The 23820-nt window shown below is 39.5% G+C and overlaps 1 protein-coding gene across 2 annotated transcripts; it reads left to right on the plus strand.

The window, feature by feature from the left end:
- Positions 1–2103: 2103 nt before the first annotated feature.
- riok3 (RIO kinase 3 (yeast)) lies at positions 2104–21017 on the plus strand. Of its 2 annotated transcripts, none has more exons than XM_061921432.1 (13): positions 2104–2396; positions 6666–6781; positions 6870–7012; positions 7072–7179; positions 7247–7356; positions 10560–10703; positions 10781–10908; positions 12637–12819; positions 16952–17111; positions 17179–17259; positions 18305–18394; positions 20293–20406; positions 20494–21017. In XM_061921432.1, exons 1-13 carry the CDS (start codon positions 2361–2363, stop codon positions 20599–20601), a joined length of 1521 nt encoding a protein of 506 aa, XP_061777416.1. In that variant the 5' UTR covers positions 2104–2360; the 3' UTR covers positions 20602–21017. The 2 variants fall into 2 exon arrangements, with proteins under 2 accessions (XP_061777416.1, XP_061777415.1); XM_061921431.1 differs by lacking the exon at positions 18305–18394 and adding an exon at positions 17347–17436 and having other exon boundaries at positions 2105–2396.
- Positions 21018–23820: the final 2803 nt, after the last annotated feature.

The following is a 23820-nucleotide window of genomic DNA, read 5'->3' on the forward strand; positions in this document are numbered from 1 at the left end:
ATTGACGATCACTAATTTTTAGGTCTATTTTTTTTAAAAGCCTGGCTGGAGATCGACTGACACACCCCCCGCGGTCGACTGGTAGCTCGCGATCGACGTAATGGGCACCCCTGTTGTAAAGGTATCGGCGGTGGGGTTGGGCGATACTGCCAATTTTGGTATCGATTCGGCACCATGTAACTGCTGGGCTGTATCGTACTTAAAAATGTTCATGATTTTGCCGTTTTTTTTTTATCATGATTAAACACTGGACACATATTATAGGCAGAGAATATCAACAAACATATTAGTAAACAACTTAAAAAGATATAAACGAAACAATATAAGATTATAATAGTATCACAAATATATAAACGTTGCGATGAGACTTTTCCAGAGTGTACACTGCCTTCCGCCCGAATGCAGCTGAGATCCAGCACCCCCCGTGACCCCGAAAGGGACAAGCGGTAAAAAAAATGGATGGATGGACTTAATTCACTTTTTTTTTTCCATTTAATTTTTATTGACATCCAGCATCAGACATTCCTATCCATGACATCATATTTACATACGTCATATATTTGCTGGCTGTCCTAAAAGTCTAAATATTTTTTTGTTTATATCCAAGTGATGCCAATCCCCCCCCTCCCCCAAAAAAGAAAGAAACTGCAAGAAAACAAAATAATAAGTAAAGTACCAATAATATTTACAAATAAATCAATGAAATTAATGAAAAACAAGTAGAAATATAATACAATTAAATAATGATAATAATAATTAGAAATAAAATAATAGTAATTACAAATAAAATAGAAGAATATAAATGGATAGTAAATACATTCATTTATTTGTGGCGGCCCGCCACAAAAGAATTACGGCCGCAACAAATAAATAAAAAAATATATATATATATTTTTTTTTTCCGGCTTTTGACTCGCTCGACCGCTCATAGAAATAATGGGACTCTGTCTGTGAATGGAGCTTGTAGTTACATTTTATATAAAAATGTAAATATTAGATAAATATGTCTATAAATATGTACATAAAGTGTTGTAATTATATTCCAACTCCGCGTTCTTCTTGGGCATCGCCGCCGCCGCCGCCTCCCCCTCCAACTTCCCCATCCGTTCCCCAACCCCACCCCACCCCCCACCCCACACTCCCCGCCGCCAGACTACACCACCACAAAAAGATGCCTGACCTGTGGGAAACACTGAAATATAATTTAAAAAAAATATATATATATATAGACATAAAGGGAGTAATCATTTTTCCTTTTTTTTCAAACAGTACAATAACTAATTCGAGAAATTAAAATCAGGCTTATGGGGCGTGACATAATCGACCCATTTTTCTCAGCATGAAGTACATTTCTGTACATTGCTGTACATCCATACAGCAATAGATGATGTCTATTACCTGACATCTTCTTTATTTGCTACTTCTCTTTGTTTATAATGTCTAATTTCTGCTGGATCTACTCTCTATATAATGCTGCAGCTGTTCTATACACTGTAATATTGTACATGGTCATTGTTATATATTGTATACATGATATAAACATATAATATATCAGTACATATCCTATACTTTACATATACTATCTATCAATCTATATTATGTAGATATTATGTACATATGTTTTATTTTATATTGCTTTTGGTCTGTTTTATACCTGCATTGACCTTTCCATCTTTTCCACCATTTGTAACTGAGCTACTGTGTAGAACAATTATCCTTGCGGATCATTCAAGTCTAAGTCTAATTTCTCAAATGTATAATTCATAAAAGCAGGGGGGGGGGGGGGGGCGCTTTTTTCCAATTTTTTTTTTTTTCTTCTTTGTCATGAAAAAGGGACGTTTTAGTCATGAAAAAGTGAGGTTTTTGTGGTTCGTGCAGTAATTGTAAGTGTATATTGTGTTTTTTATGTTGATTTAATTAAAAAAAAGTAATAATAAAAAAATATATATATATTTTTTTTTTGTTTTTGTTTTTTGGGGGACCACTGCTCTAGTGTACCGACAATAAAATATCGATCTACATCACGCCAGTATTAACAAGAAGCTGATACGCCCCTTGGTATCGGCGTGACATCCGCATAGACCCGCCCACTCCTTCTACTCAGTGGACCGAGTGACGCACTTCCGGTTGTTCCAAGCTTCTCTCCTTACAGAAAGCACGTCCACCGCCTCTGTCCATTTACGACCATTTTTAGTCTTTATAACCTCGCCTCAACTATTTTAATCGTTACCGGCACTACCACAAACATTTGCCTGTCAACGTCGTGTTTACACCGTCGTCTTGTTGTTTCGGACATTTAATTGACCTACGTTAGCTTCGTCATTAGCCAGCATTCACTGGAGGAAATAAAGGTGACAATCATGGATCAAAGTGTAGTGACAGCTCATTCACAAAAGGTAAGCCCGACTTTAAAGCCGTGTTTTAATTGTGTTATGTTTACACTGGGTCGTGTTCTGTCATTAAAAGTTAAATGGAGAATGTTAGCGAGCTGGTTGTTGTAGCCAATATGGCCGCTTCATTTCTCAGCGGTCGCCTGAAAACAGCCCAGTGACGTCACGACTGACGTCATCGTTTTGTGTCGAGGTACGTTTCTAAAGTTTTCCTTTTTTCACAAAAAACGTCAATAATGGTGGGTGCTTTCACGTACATGTCCATACATGTGTCAACTTTTGCAGTCACACGGGACATCACAGGTGCTTAAAAATAGTTTCATGTTTTTGTTTTTTTTTGCCTGAGTCATTGGCATATTTTTAGAACACACATCGAAAATATTGTGAATATGATGACCATTATGTTGTCAATATGCTTATTGATTCCCACAGATTGCCAATATACCTCTGGCGGTACAGTATGGGCCTAATCGGGGCGGGGGCTCAATGATGTCATGGATCATACTTGCCAACCTTGAGACCCTTCAATTTCGGGAGGTCGGGGTGGGGTGGGGGCGTAGTTAAGAGGGGAGGAGTATATTTACAGCTAGAATTTACCAAGTCAAGTATTTCATATATATATAGTGTGTGAGTGTGAATGTTGTCTGTCTATCTGTGTTGGCCCTGCGATGAGGTGGCGACTTGTCCAGGGTGTACCCTGCCTTCCGACCAATTGTAGCTGAGATAGGCGCCAGCGCCCCCCGCGTCCCCGAAAGGGAATAAGCGGTAGAAAATGGATGGATGTATATATATAAGAAATACTTGACTTTCAGTGAATTCTAGCTATATATAAATATGTATATATTTATCATATATATATATATATATATATATGTCTTGATTGGATTATCCAGAGGATAGTGCTTGATACCGTGGTAGAGCGCAATATGTAGGTGTGGGAAAAATCACAAGACTACTTCATCTCTATCAGGAGATTTTTTCTGATCTCCTGATGATTGAGGGAACCCCTCATGAAACAGTTCTGTAGAGATGAAGTAGTCTTGTTATTTTTCCCACACCTATATATATATATATATATATATATATATATATATATAAGAGAAATACTTGAATTTCAGTGTTCATTTATTTACACATATACACACACATAACACTCATCTACTCATTGTTGAGTTAAGGGTTGAATTGTCCATCCTTGTTCTATTCTCTGTCACTACTTTTCTAACCATGCTGAACTACAGTCTGGTATCTTCCATCTCTCCCTAGCATGGCTCAAAACGTACAGTAGATGGCAGTATTGTCCTGTTTAAGAGTGTCACAACATGGCTGTTTACGGCAGACGAACCGCTTTACGGTAGACGAAAACGTGACTTGCTGTTGTTGTGTGTTGTTACCGCGCTGGGAGGACGTTAATGAAACTGTCCTAACAATAAACCCACATAAGAAACTCAAGAACTCACCCTCGATCATTCTACAGTTGTAACGTCATTGGGCGCTGTTTATATTGTGGGAAAGTGGACGTAAAAACAGGCTGTCCTCACTCGGGTCGGCATGGAGCTGGAGGGGGCGTGGCCTCCAGCTCCGCCTGAATTTCGGGAGAAAATTTGTCCCGGGAGGTTTTCGGGATAGGCGCTGAATTTCGGGAGTCTCCCGGAAAATCCAGGAGGGTTGGCAAGTATGGTCATGGTTTACATAATGATTTAAATCAGACCTGGGCAAATTAAGTCCCGTTGAGCTTTTCAATCTGGCCTGCCGGACATTCCCAAATATTTTTTTTTAGATCTTTAAGATGGAAAGTGTAGCTGTCATTGATGTGCAGTCATGTTTTCTAATGACCGTAAGTCTTCAACTATACAAAGTATTTCAATGGTTTCTGTAGGAGCCTAAATGCGGTTGAAGTTCATTTACATTTTATGGAAGGTGCTTTTTGTTTACTCAGCCAAAAGGGGACTATTTGCTTTATTTGCATAATGCAAAAATTGATATATTGAATGCTTAGAGTAAATATAAAGCTCACTTTATTTGTAATTAGTACATTTGTCTAAATAATTTGATGACGTAACTGTTTTAATTGCATATATGGCAGAAGGATCTGTGTGGTAAGATGTTTTTTGGATGCAAGGTGTTATGGGTAATGGCAGTCAGGTGCGGTGGAATCGAGCCACATAGTTTTTTGACCTCACTCTTACTTTTTCTTAATAGGGCTGGGCGATATGGCCTTTTTTTAATATCTCGATATTTTTAGGCCGTATCACGATACACGATAAATATCTCGATATTTTGCCTTAGCCTTGAATGAACACTTGATACATATAACTACAGCAGTATGATGATTCTGTGTCTAGATTAAAACATTCTTGTTCATACTGCATTAATATATGCTCATTTTAAACTTTCATGCAGAGAAGGAAATCACAACTAAGTCAATTGACCAAAACTGTATTAAAGTCATTAGCAAGTGACTTTTCAAATGATGCTACATATTAGCAGTAATGCTACTTTTGGTTGCAACGCTTATGCCCCACACTTGATAATTTAAAGTTGTCTATTCGACATATTCCTGCTTGAAGCCCAACCACTGCCAGACGATGGACCCCCTGCTGTTTTTCTTGGGAATTAAGTTTTCCTTCATTCGCACCTTATTACTTTCCTATTACTGGCTTTGGTAGCATCACAGCTAACGTTACCCATAATACTTAAAACTTAAATGGTAAATAATAAATGTTAAAAGTATATCAAACGAGCATTTAACGAAATAATCACTGCAAATGTGTGCATTCTTTGACTGTTTTCCCTTGGGCGGGAGAGTGAGCTGCATGATTTTTTTCTTTGTCCTTTCCACAAATCATGCACTTTTCCGCCCATTGCGATTACCTCTCGAGGAATTCTGGGGAAAAAAATTGTATCTTTTCCCCGATTTGAACGGTTCGTATAGCTAAAAACAACACCAGCAGAGGGCATTTTTTCCTTCGAGAAAGGCGAAAGGGTACCTAGTACTCATTGAGAACAAAGCGATTCATAGGGCGGGACATGAGTCAGTGACATCCTAGCAATAGGCTATATATATATAAAATTGACCACAATTGGCTGTCAATTACCTGACTCAGTCGTGACGTTATCGGCAGGACCAGAAAGACACACACTTAGTGACGAAGTAACCTGGAATGTTATGCATGTAAAGAAGTTGAACGTGATGTAAGGCGAGGCAAGGCAAGTTTATTCATAGAGCAGAAGTCCTACACAAGGCAATTCAAAGTGCTTTACAGAAATTTAAAATAAATGAGAATATTTCAAATTAAAATAACAAAATGCAATCATAAAAACAATCAGAATGCATTCAAACTAAAATCAATCCAAGGTGTATGCAGTTTAGCATTCTGTTAATTGTCATAATTGCACAAACTTTCATGTAGTCTTTATCCGTGGTACAATTACCTTAGATATTGTTATTTATGTTAATTTGGTTTGTGAGTTTAATCACCTCCAAAATGAGACAGTTTGATGGCATAATTACCCACTTGAACTTGTCGCATTTTACCACAAGAGGGTGCTGTTTCCCCACAAATGGATATCTCTTCATACAATTAACGACCTTGTCTTTATATTGTCAGTACTCTAATCAGCACCCATGCCATGTATCGGTTTTTGATTGATTGATTGATTGATTGAAACTTTTATTAGTAGATTGCGCAGTTCAGTACATATTCCGTACAATTGACCACTATATGGTAACACCCGAAAAGTTTTTCAACTTGTTTAAATTGGGGTCCACGCTAATCAATTCATGGTACAAATATATACTATCAGCATAATACAGTCATCACACAAGTTAATCATCATAGTATATACATTGAATTATTTACATTATTCACAAAATGTATTAATTAGTTTCTCCTTTATTTAGAGACCACACATATACAGCCACATATGATAAATGTATGTTGATCTAGTATACACCAACAACTTGAAATACATACATGTGTATGAAAATCTTCATTTGAGTAGTAGTAATTTTTAAAGCCTTCTGACAGAGACAAGGAAAATCAGATATTGCACACCGTGTTATATACATCTATTCATACAATATATTACTTGTATTCATGTCAAAAACGCACTTTTAAGGTGAGGCCTTAATGACACGCAGGGGAAACCCTGTATGCTGATCTGAGTCTAAATTTGACCACAATGTACTTCTATCAACAATCACTTGGGAAAAGATAAGAATGAAAACCAATTGAAAGCAATGGTAGTAAAAGTGTCATGTGTTGCCTTCAGAGCCCGTGGGGTCCAGCTGCACCAGCTGTCCCGTCCTGCTCGCTGACTGATGTGATGAGCGAGCAGCTGGCCCGGCAACTGGAGGAAGAGAGCCAAACGTTCCCAAGCCTCACTGAGTAAGTGTTGACTTACTCTGAGTCTCCTGTTTACATCTTGTACATATATATTCTGTTGTTTCTATCAGCTCCTAATGTCCATGTTCAGTCCAGCAGGTTTGATGTTGTCCGACGACACCGTGGACACGGAGAGTGACCTGATGCTGGCTCAGATGCTGCAGATGCAGTTTGACCGCGAGTTTGATGATCAGCTGCGTCGCGAGGAGAGGAAGATCAACGGCGAAAGCAAAGGTAGAGCAAAACTTGCCATCAAACAAGCACGCGTCATCATCGACTCCATGTATGTGCAGTGTCCATCTCCTTTGAGAACTACCGCATGGTGCACCCGTACGAGGACAGTGAGACCTCCGAGGACGAGGTGGACTGGCAGGACACCAGACACGACCCCTACAGAGCAGGTAATTCCACTGCGGGACATGACGCCACTGATACTGTAGCTCATTATGTGTTTGTGTGATGATTCAGACAAGCCTCAGACCACACCCAGGAAAGGTTTCACCGGGAAAGGCAAGAACATCACTACCAAACATGATGAAGTTATGTGCGGCCGCAAGAACACCGCCCGCATGGACAACGTACGTTCATTTACCGTATTTTCCGCACTCCAAAGCGCACCGGATTATAAGGCGCACCTTCAATGAATGGCTTATTTTAAAACTTTGTTGATATACAAGGCGCACCGCATTATAAGGCGCATAGAATAGATGCTACAGTAGAGGCTGGGGTTACGTTATGCGTCTTTAGATCAGGGGTAGGGAACCTATGGCTCTAGAGCCAGATGTGGCTCTTTTGATGACTACATCTGGCTCTCAGATAAATCTTAGCTGACATTGCGTAGCACAATAAGTAATTAATAATTACGCTGGTAATCACAGTGTTAAAAATAACGTTCAAATTATAAAACATTCTCATGCATTTTAATCCAACCATCCGTTTTCTATCGCACCTGTCAAAGATGTCGCATTAATGGTAAGAAGTATTATATTTATTATTGGTTCAATTTAGAATAACAATGTTATTAAAAAGAATAAGAGACTTATTATACTCTAAAAATGTTGGTCTTGTCAAGACCTGGACTATGGTGTGGTTTTTCCCGTGGTGCATAGTGATTGAAACGGATGTGGCGTTAAGGTAATGGCATCTTTAATCTTAACTCAAAAATATTACAAAAACAAAGGTATAAACAAAAGGCGCTCTCAGGGGAGGTTAAAAACTTGGCTATGAAAAATAAAACTCGCACAATAGGAGAACTATGAACATAAAATAAAACTTACAAACTATGGCATGAAAAACTTACTTGGACCGATAAAGAGCATGGATCATCGGCATGGATAACATAGGTGTGTAGGAGGTGATAGAGGGTGAGTAGAAGGTGATGTCGCCAGACTGACTGCCTGGCAACTGCAGGCTTTAATGGTGACGTGGTGATTGACAACAGGTACATGAGTTCAAGTGAATCATTTGCGTGAGTCGTGAAAACAGGTGAACTGATTGGTAGTCATGGAAACAAAAACAAACCAGGGTGCGCAAAAACAGGAACTAATGGAGTCAAAAACAAAACAGAACTAAACAGAGCATGATCACAAAGACATGACAGGTCTTACTTAAAAATGCACATATTTAGTTGTATTCAGTGTTTAAAAATTATTGTACGGCTCTCACGGAAATACATTTTGAAATATTTGGCTTTCATGACTCTCTCAACCAAAAAGGTTCCCGACCCCTGCTTTAGATGGAGCTGCGCTAAAGGGAATGTCAACAAAACAGTCAGATAGGTCAGTCAAACTTTATTAATAGATTACAAACCAGCGTTCTGAAAACTCTGTTCACTCCCAAAATGAATAAACAGCTGTTTTGTCATTTTCCCCTATTCAATAAACACGTAAAAAACAGTCTGATACAGTTACGGTAAATCAAACGTTAGTGCAATCACAATATAGTAACACTCGAAGTGCAAAGCAATAATATATCAATAACTCAACGTTGCTGAAACGATAATGTCACACAACACAAAACACAAAATAAACATGTAAAGCTCACTTTATTAAGTTATTCCTCATCCACAAATCCCTCAAATTCTTCTTCTTCAGTGTTCGAATCAAACAGTTGAACGTCGAAGTTGTTATTAAACAAGTCAGTGTCGCTGCTGTTAATGTTCTCTCGCTGCTGCTCTATTCCCGTGTTCTACTGTATGACTGATCACCTTGAGTTTAAACTCTGCACGCCTCCCGCAGTCATATATCCCAGTATGCTCCGCGCTTTTCCTCTTCTACGGGGGAAAATAAGGTTGGCGGCTGCTTACCGTAGAAGAAGAAGCGCACTTCTCCTACGGGGGAAAAAAAGGTAGGCGGCTGATTACCGTAGTTGCGAGACCTCTTGTGGCATGTTTAATTCGGACACTGAAGAAGAAGAATTCGAGGGATTCGTGGATGAGGAATAACTTAATAAAGTCAGCTTTACATGTTTATTTTGTGTGTTGTGTGACAATAACGTGTGAGCAACTTTGAGTTATTGATATATTATTGTTTTGCACTATTTTGAGACGTCGTTAATGGAGTCAGTGTCGCTGCTGTTGTTTAGCAGTTCAGTGACAATTCCTGCATTCCTGAAATCATGTCTCTCTATAGGAGCCATTTTGGGGTCTTTACATAAACACACAAATGGAAATGAAAACGGCACACTTGGCGCAGTCATATATCCCAGCATGCACCGCGCGCTTCTCCTACAGAGGAAAATAAAATTGGTGGCTGCTTACCGTAGTTGTGAGACCTGTTGTGGCTCAATATTGGTCCATATATAAGGCGCACCGGATTATAAGGCGCACGGTCAGCTTTTGAGAAAATTTGAGGTTTTTATGTGCGCCTTATAGTGCGGAAAATACGGTACTCATGAAAACACACAATATCTTGCTGTTTTGTTTAGCCTGGTACTCACAAAGTACTTGCAGGATTTTTGTAAAGAGGTAAACATTTTTATTCAAAACAATACAATAATTTTGAGGGTTGTCAAGGGTTTAGAGGCCCCCTCCTGGACATTTGTAGTCACAATATATTAGGTCTGGATGATTATGGCCAAAATAATAATCACACTGATATTAATAATTCATATTGTAATCACGATTATTTAATTATTTGAAAAAAATAGTTTTATTGTACAAACAATAAAACGTAATTTTACATGCAATGTAAAACAAAAAACAGACATAAATTAGTAACAAACAAAAAATTAAAAAAGTAACAACAATCATTTTAAATAGCAAAATGAAAAAATAGAATTCAGTTTAGTTTTTGAAATATTTTTTTATTTTTATTTATTTATTTATTTTTTAACTTTGACACCTTTTACTACACTTTTGTGTCATGATAACACTTTTTAAAATGTTTCTTGATGAAATTAAAAAGTCTTCACATTTACTGGTGCAATACATCTTTGGACAATTTTGACCAGTATTTCAAGTCCAAACATAATAATTCTGTAAATTTAATTACATTATCCTTGTATACTGTACTTCTTTTGAAACAGCGCTCTTTTGTGAAGGGAGGGAAGTGTGCTTGAATGAGCGATACGGGACACATTATCTTCCCAAACAAATGTTTCTTCTCACAATGACAGCATTTTACTGACAATTATGTCAAATTTCCCTGACATTGTGCAGATTTGGTTTTATTTCGCAATTCTGTGAAGCGATTTAGACTCCATTTATTGTCCAGCCCTATGGTATATATTGAATTTCACACTGTTGGTCAGTACTATAGTGTGATTCTGTCTTTTCCTCCAGTTTGCGCCAGAGGTGCACGTTGGTGACGGTCTGGGCATGGACCTGAAGTTGTCCAATCAGGTGTACAACTCACTGAAGCAGCACTGCCACAACGAGCAGAAACGCAGCGCTAGACTGCACGAGAAGAAGGAGCACTCGACCGCCGTGAGTCCTCGTGCCACCTTCCGAACTGCCTTAATGCCCTCTCAATTCAAAGACACGCTTCTCGTCCTTCGTAACAGGAACAAGCCGTGGACCCTCGCACTCGTCTGCTCATGTACAAGATGGTGAACGCCGGCGTGCTTGACAACATCAATGGTTGCATCAGCACCGGGAAAGAGTCGGTCGTCTTCCATGCTAATGGAGGAAGGTGAGCTAAGTTAACATTGGTGAGAAACACACCTTCTGTGTCCATGGGTGAAATTAGGGGTGGTAGATATGGCTGAAAACTGTATCACGATGTAAGGGTTTTATGTCGGTCGATATTGACGATTATTGACATTTTTTCATAACGTATCGAAAATAAATGTAGACATTTTTATTTACAATGTGACCTTCCTCTGACTATAATCCACTCGGCTACCAAGGCAGAAAGGAAATGTCAACACAAGCATGGAAAACACTCAAACCATCATTATAAGCAAAATTAATAATAATAATAATAATAGATTTTATTTGTAAAAATAACTTTACAAATCGAGTAAACAACCTCAAAGTGATACAGTCTATTACAAAAAATAAAGATAAAAAGATAATAAAAATAAAAACTAGAACCTTAAACTAATATGCATATATCTAAAAAAAAAAAAAAGTATATTTTAAAAAGAAGGGTTTTTAAGCCTTTTTTAAAATCCACCACAGTCTGTGGTGCCCTCAGGTGGTCAAGGAGAGCGTTCCACAGACTGGGAGGGGCGGAGCAGAAAGCCCAGTCTCCCATTGTTCGTAGCTTTGTTTTCGGAGGTTGGAGAAGGTTAGCCTGTCTGGAGCGGAGGTGTCGTGTGGAGGATTTGGGGGTGAGTAGTTCTTTGAGGTAGAGGGGGGCATTTCCATGGAGGCACTGGTGGGTTAGTAGGGAGACTTTGTATTCAATCCTAAGTGGAACAGAAAGCGAGTGAAGGGTTTTAAGAATTGGTGTGATATGGTCATATTTCCGAACTAATCAGGATCCGAGCAGGACTATTCTGTAAGTACTGCAGCTTCTGGATGTTCTTGCTGGGGATTCCGACAAGAAGTGCGTTGCAGTACTCTAGCCTGTAGGAGAAAAAGTTATAAAAATCCCATTGAACACTTAACAATAAGCTATTAAAATGACAGTGCAAAAATTAAGAATATGTAAGAAATGCTTAATATAGTGTAACAGAGTAGTGTAGAAATGTAAACATTTAGAAGCCTGAGAAGAACTATTTTCTGCAGGTGTAGTGCCAGGAAGATACAGCTGTGCACTAAATGGTGAGCACGGATAAGGTGGTCAACAATGGTAATAACTAAGGCCAGTTTAAAAAAAAAATGCAAAAAACTCCTACTGTCGAGATGACTTTTCTGTTTATTGACAATTTCTTCTCTCGATGCAGCACTCATTTTTAGTTTTTCTTCTCACTTCATGCAAAAAATGACAGGATGGCGCAATCAAACATGATCACTCATGGGGCGGCATAGCTCGGTTGGTAGAGTGGCCGTGCCAGCAACTTGAGGGTTGCAGGTTCGATTCTCGCTTCCACCATTCTAGTCACTGCCGTTGTGTCCTTGGGCAAGACACTTTACCCACCTCCTCCCAGTGCCACCCACACTGCTTTAAATGTAACTTAGATATTGGGTTTCACTATGTAAAGCGCTTTGAGTCACTAGAGAAAAGCGCTGTATAAATATAATTCACAATTCACTTCACTCTCAGTGATCACTTCCTACGTTACTTGGGTGATAGAGAGCGAGTGCCTTTGATCATGCAATCAACCTTGCCTCGCAACTTCCGTTTTTCTATCGACATAGAAAAAAATTGTCACATTTTTTGTAATGTCGATTACATGTTCATCGCAATATATATTGCTATTGTTTCATCCCCCAGCCCTATGTTAAATGTGTGTGTCTTTGTGTACATCAGCCTGGACGAGCGGCCCATCCCAGACGAGGTGGTCCTCAAGGTGTTCAAGACTACCCTCAACGAGTTCAAGAACCGAGACCGCTACATCAAAGACGACTACCGCTTCATTGACCGCTTCACAAAGCTCAACCCGCGAAAGATCATCAGACTTTGGGCCGAGAAGGAGATGCACAACCTGTCCAGGTAACCATGTCCCCATCAGAGCTAAGATGTGTACTGGATGCAGCCTTTCCCCCAGATGCCAACTTACCTGTGGTGGAGCGGGGCTAGGGACGTTGTCAGTATGACACTGTATAGTTTTCATTATATGTGATGATTAGAGATGCAGGCCGCTATTATCGGCTGATAAATGCTTTTAAATGTAATATCGTAAATTATCGGTATCGGTTTCAAATAGTACAGTGCGCCAATTAACCTTAAAGGCACTACCTTTGCGTGCCGGCCCAGTCACATATCTACGGCTTTAACACACACACACAAGTGAATGCACAGCATACTTGGTCAACAGCCATACAGGTCACACTGAAGGTGGCCGTATAAACAACTTTAACACTGTTACAAATATGCGCCACACTGTGAACCCATACCAAACAAGAATGACAAACACATTTCGGGAGAATGTCCGCACCGTAACACAACATAAACACAACAGAACAAATACCCAGAACTCCTTGCAGCACTCACTCTTCCAGGACGCTATAATATACACCCCTGCTACCACCAAACCTCCCCACCCCATCTCCCGAATTCGGAGGTCTCAAGGTTGGCAGGTATGCTCTAGTATACTCTGGACTGAAGCTGTGTGCCTTCATTGTTTTTGTAGCTGTTGTTTTGAGGCATGTTTAAAAAAAAAATAATAATAATAATGCACTTTGTGAAAGTCAAAGTAAAGTTTTTCACATAGTTGTAATGGGTGTCAGGATTATCTCAGGCAAAGCATGTCCCAAATTCCAAGCTGCTGTTTTGAGGCATGTTGAAAAAAATAATGCACTTTGTGACTTCAATAATAAATATGGCAGTGCCATGTTGGGATTTTTTTTCCATAACTTGAGTTGATTTATTTTGGAAAACTTTGTCACATTGTTTAATGCATCACAAGAAAATTAGGCATAATGTGCTAATCCCACGACTGTATATATCAGTATTGTTGATATCGTTATCGATAATTAAGAGTTCGGGAATATCGGATATTGGCAAAAAAGCCATTATCGGACATCTCTAGTGATGTGAAGTGAATTATATTTATACAGCGCTTTTCTCTAGTGACTCAAAGCGCTTTACATAGTGAAACCCAATATCTAAGTTACATTTAAACCAGTGTGGGTGGCACTGGGAGCACGTGGGTAAAGTGTCTTGCCCAAGGACACAACGGCAGTGACTAGGATGGCGGAAGCGGGAATCGAACCTGCAACCCTCAAGTTGCTGGCACGGCCACTCTACCAACCGAGCTATACCGCACATATTTACTTTAAAAGGCCTGAAAAAGTATACATACATTTAAACAAGTATCTGTTATTATTTATAATTAATATATAATTTTTTGTGTATCATTTTGCTTTATTTTTTTAATTGTTGCAGCTTATTTTACAATGTACTTTTACAATTTTCCAAGTTTCTAGAAACTGATCCAACATTTTTAGTGACTTTTTCCTCTATTTTAAATGACCAGCAGCAAATATAGCATCTTTTTCTGGCACCATTGGAAACTGTACTGGTGTTTGGTAATTATTTACTTCTATCGCTCGATATTTGCAACGAACCGCAAGAGCTGCAGCGAGCCTGACCTCGCACTTGCTTTGCACTTCTGCTACAGCTGCATTTTCTCTCCTTAAACGAGCCCCACTGTCCTTTTAATATTTGCACCTTGCACGTTTAGTATATCGGCCAAATTTTCACTACATCAATAGTCAACGGTGCGCAGAGGTGGGTAGTTACGCGCTACATTTACTCCGTACATCTACTTGAGTAACTTTTGGGATAAATTGTACTTCTAAGAGTAGTTTTAATGCAACATACTTTTACTTTTACTTGAGTATATTCATAGAGGTGAAATGCTACTTTTACTCCGCTCCATTTATCTACATTCAGCTCGCTACTGATTTTTATCGATCTGTTAATGCACGTTTTGTTTTGGTTTGTCAGACATACCTTCAAAGTAGGATCTATCACATGCTTGCGTTTCACCAATCAAATGCAGTCACTGGTGACGTTTGACTCCATTTCACCAATCAAATGCATCACTGGTGACATTTGACTCCGTTTCACCAATCAAACAGAGCCAGGCGGGCACATGATTAACTGCACTTTTTTTTCTTTTTTTTTTAATCTTTATTTATAAATTTCAACATTTACAAACAGTTGAAAATAATAATCAAAGTAAGTACAAAAACAGTACAAAACAGTATAAAAGCCGTACAAAAAAGCCCCAGGGGTTTGTAAATTCAAAGTAACTAAAATCGAATGAAAAAAGAAAGATATATATATATATATATATATATATATATATATATAATAAACAAAGTGTAAAGCCATAAGCTCACTCAATCTCAGTAAATAACTTAAATTTGGAACACAGCATCATCGTTTTCACAGCTTTTTGGTTGTTAGATTTAGAGTGTTTTAATGTAGAGTTCTAAATCTTTTTTGAAGGCACAAAAAACAGGTCGGGTATTGAGAAACTTACATTTATGAATATAAAACTTAGCCAATAGTATAATGAGGTTGCAAAGGTAAAATTCAGTTCAATTTTTTTTCAATACAGTGTAAAACCAAATATATATTATTTAATATATATTATTGTTTTAATTGCTTAAGAGATATTCCTGGCTCTGAATTTGTTCATTGCTATTTTTATGTCTTTGTGCATTATTTGTTGCCGTCATCATCAAAGGCCTCCTGAAAGCCACTACTACCGACCACGCAGTCTGATAGTTTATATATCAATGATGAAATATTAACATTGCATCACATGCCAATACGGCCTTTTTAGTTTACTAAATTGCAATTTTAAATTTCGCGCGAAGTATCCTGTTGAAAACGTCCGTATGATGACGCGTGCGCGTGACGTCTCGTATTGTAGCGGACATTTTTTTCCAGCCCGATCTCAACCTATAAGTAGTCTGCTTTAATCGCATAATTACACAGTATTCTGGACATCTGTGTTGCTGAATCTTTTGCAATTTGTTCAATTAATAATGGAGAAGTCAAAGAAGTCAGATGGAGGTGGGAAGCGGTGTATTGCAGCTGCCTTTAGCAACACAAACACAGCCGGTGTTTCCTTGTTTACATTCCTGAAGGTGAAGCTTTACTATGGAACAGAGCGGTCAAGCGAACATGGTTCCGAACACACGTCAACCGGCAGGTTTCGGTGAGAAAATTGTGGTAATAAGTCGGCTCTTACCGTAGACATGAGCGGAGCTTGCGTCCACTAGCAGCTGCGGACTCTCTTGCCTCTTCCCACCGGAGACACTGGCGGTCACCACACCCCTCCGACTTTCAGGTACCATATAATCTCACTAAAACACTAGTAACACAATAAGCAGATAAGGGATTTTCCAGAATTATCCGAGTAAATGTGTCTAAAGTAACATCTGAATCGCTCCCACTGCCCTCGCCTTTTTTTTTTCCTATTCAGTCTCACTCTCCTCATCCACGAATCTTTCATCCTCGCTCCAATTAATGGGAAAATCGTCGCTTTCTCTGCCCGAATCGCTCTCGCTGCTGGTGGCCATGATTGTAAACAATGTGAGGAGCTTCACAACCCGTGACGTCACACGCACATTGTCTGCTACTTCCGGTACAGGCAAGGCTTTTTTATTAGCAACCAAAAGTTGCGAACTTTATCGTCAATGTTCTCTACTAAATCCATTCAGCAAAAATATGGCAATATCGCGAAATGATCAATTATGACACATAGAATGGACCTGCTATCCCCGTTTAAATAAGAAAATCTCATTTCAGTAGGCCTTTAAACGAACAGGTTACTCATCAGTGACTCAGTACTTGAGTAGTTTTTTCACTACTTACTTTTTACTTTTACTCAGGTAAATATTTGGGTGACTACTCCTTACTTTTACTTGAGTAATACATCTCCAAAGTAACAGTACTCTTACTTGAGTACAATTTCTGGCTACTCTACCCACCTCTGACGGTGCGCAGATAACAAGCCATTTATATATCCATTTAATTAATATATTACTGTAATTTGTTTTCAGGTTTTAAAAAAACACCTCATTTTCAAGGTGTAGTGGCTTATATTTTGCCGTGAAGAAACCCTGGTATGCTCAAGTGTGTGTGTGTGTGTTTGTGTGCTTAGGATGAAGAAGGCGGAGATTCCGTGTCCAGATGTGGTCCTGTTGAGGAAACACATCCTGGTGATGTCATTCATTGGCAAAGATCACATCCCCGCTCCTAAACTGAAGGACGTCATGCTGAGCTCTGACGACATGAGGGATGCTTACTACCAGGTCTTAAATGTAAGCACACTGCCAACACACACACCAAGTGTGTATACATAAGTGTTAACGTGTGTGTGTGTATTAGGTGATGCAGCAACTGTATCAGGAGTGTAATCTGGTTCATGCTGACCTCAGTGAGTACAACATGCTGTGGCACCAAGGAAAGGTAACACTTTCTCTACTCCTTTTCTTCACATCAGTCATAGCTTAAGTCATCATTGCGTCATGATTTTCTTACGTACTTGTGTGGCAGGTGTGGCTTATAGACGTCAGTCAGTCCGTTGAGCCGATGCATCCCCATGGCCTGGAATTCCTCTTCAGGGACTGCAAGAACGTTTCCACGGTAGCAGACAACTAACATCAAACTAACATATTTTTCAGACTATAGAGTGCCCACCGGCATATAAGCAGCAGTCACTGCCGAGAGCGGCATAGCTCGGTTGGTAGAGTGGCCGTGCCAGCAACTTGAGGGTTCCAGGTTCGTTTCCCGCTTCCGCCATCCTAGTCACTGCCGTTGTGTCCTTGGGCAAGACACTTTACCCTCCTGCTCCCAGTGCCACCCACACCGGTTAACTTAGATATTGGGTTTCACTATGTAAAGCGCTTTGAGTCACTAGAGAAAAGCGCTATATAAATATAATTCACAGCAAATCACATTAGAAGAAGAAAAATGTTTTCTATATATCAGCCGCACTGATAATTATGCTGTGAAATGGATTACTTACACAAAAGGATTGTGTAAATGTTCATTTACATACCTTGTTTGTTTACAAATGGTGCCTGTACCGCGGCAGTAAAACGGCTCAGCAAACAAAACAGAAGTCCTCATCATGAACCCACTCGCTGCAGAAGGTAAACAGACTCCAATAACTCCATGGTGATGTTTTGGTGAATTTACGGAAAAGAAACAGTACAAAAATAAAAATGAATGCTAACAAGGCACTAATTGGCATATTAGCTATTGCTAAAAACGCTCGTTTGATGACATCACGATAGCACATATAATTATGCATTAAAACACTTCTACAGACATCACATATGGGACCGTTTAGTGAGTAATAATTGTTTTACTTTAATTGTAAAACTTACAAATAGGGATGGCTGATAATGGCTTTATTGCAGATAGCCGATATCCCGATATTGTCCAACTCTTAATTACCGATACCGATATCAACCGATACCGATATATAGAGTCGTGGAATCAACGGCAGGTGTGGCTTATAGACGTCAGTCAGTCCGTTGAGCCGATGCATCCTCATGGCCTGGAATTCCTCTTCAGGGACTGCAAGAACATTTCCACGGTAGCAGACAACTAACATCAAACTAACATATATTTTAGAGTATAGAGTGCCCACCGGCATATAAGCAGCAGTCACTGCCGAGGGCGGCATAGCTCGGTTGGTAGAGTGGCCGTGCCAGCAACTTGAGGGTTCCAGGTTCGTTTCCCACTTGCGCCATCCTAGTCACTGCCGTTGTGTCCTTGGGCAAGACACTTTACCCACCTGCTCCCAGTGCCACCCACAGCGGTTTAAATGTAACTTAGATATTGGGTTTCACTATGTAAAGCGCTTTGAGTCACTAGAGAAAAGCGCTATATAAATATAATTCACATCACATTAGAAGAAGACAAATGTTTTCTATACATTAGCCGCACTGGACTATAAACCGCAGATAATTATGCTGTGAAATGGGTAATTTACACAATAGGATTTTGTAAATGTTCATTTACATACCTTGTTTGTTTACAAACGGTGCCTGTACCGCGGCAGTAAAACGGCTCAGCAAACAAAACAGAAGTCCTCATCATGAACCCACTCGCTGCAGAAGGTAAACGGACTCCAATAACTCCGTGTTGATGTTTTGGTGAATTTACGGAAAAGAAACAGTACAAAAATAAAAATTTATGCTAACAAGGCACTAATTGGCATATTAGCTATTGCTAAAAACGCTGGTTTGATTACATTACGATAGCACATATAATTATGCATTAAAACACTTCTACAGGCCTCACATATGGGACCGTTTAGTGAGTAATAATTGTTTAAATAGGGATGGCTGATAATGGCTTTTTTGCAGATCGGCGATATTCCGATATTGTCCAACTCTTAATTACCGATACCGATATCAACCGATACCGATATATATAGTCGTGGAATCAACACATTATTATGCCCAATTTTGTTGTGATGCCCCGCTGGATGCATTAAACAATGTAACAAGGTTTTCCAAAATAAATCAACTCAAGTTATGGAAAAAAATGCCAACATGGCACTGCCATATTTAATATTAAAGTCACAAAGTGCATTTTTTTTTTTTACGTGCCTCAAAACGGCAGCTTGGAATTTGGGACATGCTCTCCCTTGGAGAGCATGAGGTGGGCTGAGTTGGGGGTGGTGGATGTATATTGTAACGTCCCGGAAGAGTTAGTGCTGCAAGGCATTCTGGGTATTTGTTCTGTAATGTTTATGTTGTGTTACGGTGCGAAAGTTCTCCCGAAATGTGTTTGTCATTATTGTTTAGTGTGGGTTCACAGTGTGGCGCATATTTGTAACAGTGTTAAAGTTGTTTATACGGCCACCCTCAGTGTGACCTGTATGGCTGTTGAGCAAGTATGCCTTGCATTCACTTGGGTGTGCAAAAAGTCGTAGATATTATTTGACTGGGCCGGCACGCAAAGGCAGTGTCTTTAAGGTTTTTTGGCGCCCTGTACTTCTCCCTACGTTTGTGTACACAGCGGCGTTTTTTAAAAAGTAATACATTTTTCTTTTTGAAACCAATAATTTCCGATAATACATTTTAAAGCTTTTATCAGCAGTCCGCTAGTATCGGACATCTCTACTTACAAACGTTGCTTGTAACGATGAATGAAGAATCGTTTGAAGCAGTAACGCGAAGGATGGCTAGAAGATGGAACGGCACTTGTACTTCTGGTTTAAAGCTCAGTCTAAACAGAAGGACAATGCAGCACTGCAGTGAACTTGTCCAGAGGATGGCGCCATAGCCCAAATAATAACACTCCTATTCAGTGTTTTTGCTTGTTTTTTTTTTTGCTATTTGCATGTGGCTAAGAAACATCCACAAATTAGCCACACCGTTTTATAAGCTTTGGGGTTCAAAGCGGAGGAAAAAAGTAACATCTTATAGTCTGGGAGTTACGGTTTGTTTTCAGACTAACTGGATGCATTTGCTGCGTCGACAGTTCTTCCAGAAGCGAGGTGTGAGCGAGGCGATGAGCACGTTCGAGCTTTTCAACGCTGTGACCTTACTGGACATTCCCATTGAAGCTGACAATGAGGCAGAGTTTTTTGCTGAGGTAACACACACATACACACAAGCTTTTCTCTGGTCCAAGCAGCACAATCTTGTACGGCCTTTTGAGTTCGGCTCTGTCCCCTCTCAGATCGTGGCGTTGGAGAAGAGGAACGAGGACCACGTCCAGCGGCGTGGGAAGAAAACCTTCCCCGTGGCCTCCGAAGACCCCCCTTTAGAAGTAGACTCTGACGACTAACGCTCACCGGCTCGCTCTCTTCGCCTTTTGGAAGAGGCCGTTGAGAAGATGGCACCGCCCACCAACAGCTTTCTCGGCTCAGGCAGGGCACAGCGCCTCCTGCTGGCTGCACTGTGTCGAGGCCCTGCTTTAGGAAAGCGAAGCTCTTTAATCTTGATTGCTTCCACTGTGAGGTCATCAGAATACCTGACGCAGCTGGAATCGCACTGTTGGAAGAGTGGAGTGATGGGTTCACATTTGGAGCAATAGATCATGTGATTTTAAGTCCTATAATCAATTATCATGTTGAGGGGGAGAGAGTGAGGAGGTGAGATGATCGTCAGCTTTGTTTAACCAAGAAGGAATATATTTGTCACCAATTGTGTGAAAAGACAGAATGTCTTGAAATGTTGAAATAAACATTCTAAACACCAAAACATCAGTAAGAGTTCTCTTCTCTCACGTGCTTAAAGGCCTACTGAAGCCCACTACTACTGACCACGCAGTCTGATAGTTTATATATCAATGATGAAATATTAACATTGCAACACATGCCAATACGGCCTTTTTAGTTTACTAAATTGCAATTTTAAATTTTACGCGAAGTATCCTGTTGAAAACATCAGTATGATGACGCGTGCGCGTGACGTCTCGGATTGTAGCGGACATGTTCTTCCAGCCCGATCCCAGCTATAAGTCTGCTTTAATCGTATAATTACACAGTATTCTGGACATCTGTGTTGCTGAATTTTTTGCAATTTGTTCAATTAATAATGGAGACGTCAAAGAAGAAAGATGTAGGTGGGAAGTGGTGTATTGCGGCCGCCTTTAGCAACACAAACACAGCCGGTGTTTCCTTGTTTACATTCCCGAAGGTGAAGCTTTACTATGGAAAAGAGCGGTCAAGTGAACATGGTTCTCTACCACATGTCAACCGTCAGGTTCCGGTGAGAAATTTGTGGTAATAAGTCGGCTCTTACCGTAGACATGAGCGGAGCTTGCGTTGTTCCTCGTGCACCTGTCAAAGAGGCAGCTGCGGACTCTCTTGCCTCCTCTGACCGGCCACCCCCGAACGTGGGATGCTTCCACCGTGGAGGAGGGGAAAAAAAGCTCAGCCCGGCCCCAACTGCTGCCTTCACCGCGTTGAGAAACGTGACTTTCCTCAGAGACACTGGCGGTCACCACACCCCTCCGACTTTCAGGTACCATATAATCTCACTAAAACACTAGTAACACAATAAGCAGATAAGGGATTTTCCAGAATTATCCTAGTAAATGTGTCTAATAACATCTGAATCGCTCCCACTGCACTCTTTTTTTTTTTTTTTTTTTTCTAGTCCTTCACTCTCACTTTCCTCATCCACAAATCTTTCATCCTCGCTGAAATTAATGGGGAAATCATCGCTTTCTCTGTCCGAATCGTTCTCGCTGTTGGTGGCTATGATTATAAACGATGTGAGGAGCTGTTTTTTTTTTTTTCTTTGTCATGAAAAAGGGAGGTTCTTTGGGTTGGTGCACTAATTGTATGTGTGGAAAGAACCACCTCCAGCTTAATGTGACGAAGACCAAGGAGCTGGTTGTGGACCTGGGAAGGAAGAGGAGTACTTCAGCGACCCCTGTTTCCATCAGGGGGGTGGATATGGACATGGTTGAGGATTATAAATAGCTCGGTGTACACATGGACAACAAGCTGAATGGGTCAAAACACGCTGAAAACAAGAGGGCTAGGATCCTTCAACGTCTGTACAAAGATGTTGAAGATGTTCGACGAGTCGGTGGTGGCGGCCGCCTTCTTGTACGTCGTGGCTTGCTGTGAGGGACACAAACAGACTGGACAAGTTGGTAGAGAAGGCCAGAAACGTGGTGTCAGAGAGGAGAAGTCTAGCAAAACTCTTAACCATTATGGACAACACCTCCCACCCACTACACTCAGACCTTGAGGAGAGAATGAGCACATTCCGTGGAAGGCTCAGACTCCCAAAATGTAACACGGAACGACACAGGAGGTCTTTTATACTGACAGCCATCAGACTGTATAATGCAGGGGTCACCAACCTTTTTGAAAGCAAGAGCTACTTCTTGGGTACTGATTAATGCGAAGGGCTACCAGTTTGATACACACTTAAATAAATTGCCAGAAATAGCCAATTTGCTCAATTTAACTTTAATAAATAAATCTATATATATAAAAAATGGGTATTTCTGTCTGTTATTTTTTTTTACGGAAGGTTTTTCCAGAGAATATATGATGAAAAAAACACTTAATTGAACGGTTTAAAACAGGAGAAAACAGGAAAAAATGAAAATCAACATTTGAAACATAATTTATCTTCAATTTCGACTCTTTAAAATTCAAAATTCAACCGAAAAAAAGAATAGAAAAACTAGCTAATTCGAATCTTTTTGAAAAAATTAAAAAAAATAATTTATGGAACATCATTAGTAATTTTTCCTGATTAAGATTCATTTTAGAATTTTGATGACATGTTTTAAATAGGTTAAAATCCAATCTGCATTTTGTTAGAATATATAACAAATTGGACCAAGCTATATTTCTAACAAAGACAAATCATTATTTCTTCTAGATATTCCAGCACAAAATTTTAAAAGAAATTCAAAAGACTTTGAAATAAGATTTAAATTTGACTCTAAAGATTTTCTGAATTTGCCAGAATATTTTTGGGGGAATTTTAATCATAAGTTTGATGAAATATTTCACAAATATTCTTCGTCAAAAAAACAGAAGCTAAAATGAAGAATTAAATTAAAATTGATTTATCATTCTTTACAATAAAAAAAATACATTTACTTGAACATTGATTTAAATTTTTAGGAAAGAAGAGGAATGTATTTAAAAGGTAAAAAGGTATATGTGTTTAAAAATCCTAAAATCATTTTAAGGTTGTATTTTTTTCTCTAAAATTGTCTTTCTGAAAGTTATAAGAAGCAAAGTAAAAAAAAAATGAATTTATTTAAACAAGTGAAGACCAAGTCTTTAAAATATTTTCCTGGATTTTCAAATTCTATTTGAGTTTTTTCTCTCTTAGAATTAAAAATGTCGAGCAAAGCGAGACCAGCTTGCTAGTAAATAATAAACTAAAAAAATAGAGGCAGCTCGCTGGTAAGTGCTGCTATTTGAGCTATTTTTAGATCAGGCCAGCGGGCGACTCATCTGGTCCTTCCGGGCTACCTGGTGCCCGCGGGCACCGCGTTGGTGACCCCTGGTATAATGCATATGTT

The sequence above is a fragment of the Nerophis ophidion genome, linkage group LG15 (assembly GCF_033978795.1).
Source record: "Nerophis ophidion isolate RoL-2023_Sa linkage group LG15, RoL_Noph_v1.0, whole genome shotgun sequence".
NCBI lineage: Eukaryota > Metazoa > Chordata > Actinopteri > Syngnathiformes > Syngnathidae > Nerophis > Nerophis ophidion.

Excerpts from the sequence above, each read along its gene's own strand:
- riok3 (XM_061921432.1), top strand. The coding sequence starts at position 2,361 with ATGGATCAAAGTGTAGTGACAGCTCATTCACAAAAG. Across the intron at positions 12,820-16,951 it reads GAGATGCACAACCTGTCCAG|GATGAAGAAGGCGGAGATTC; the intron begins GTAACCATGTCC and ends TTGTGTGCTTAG. Across the intron at positions 17,112-17,178 it reads CTTACTACCAGGTCTTAAAT|GTGATGCAGCAACTGTATCA; the intron begins GTAAGCACACTG and ends TGTGTGTATTAG.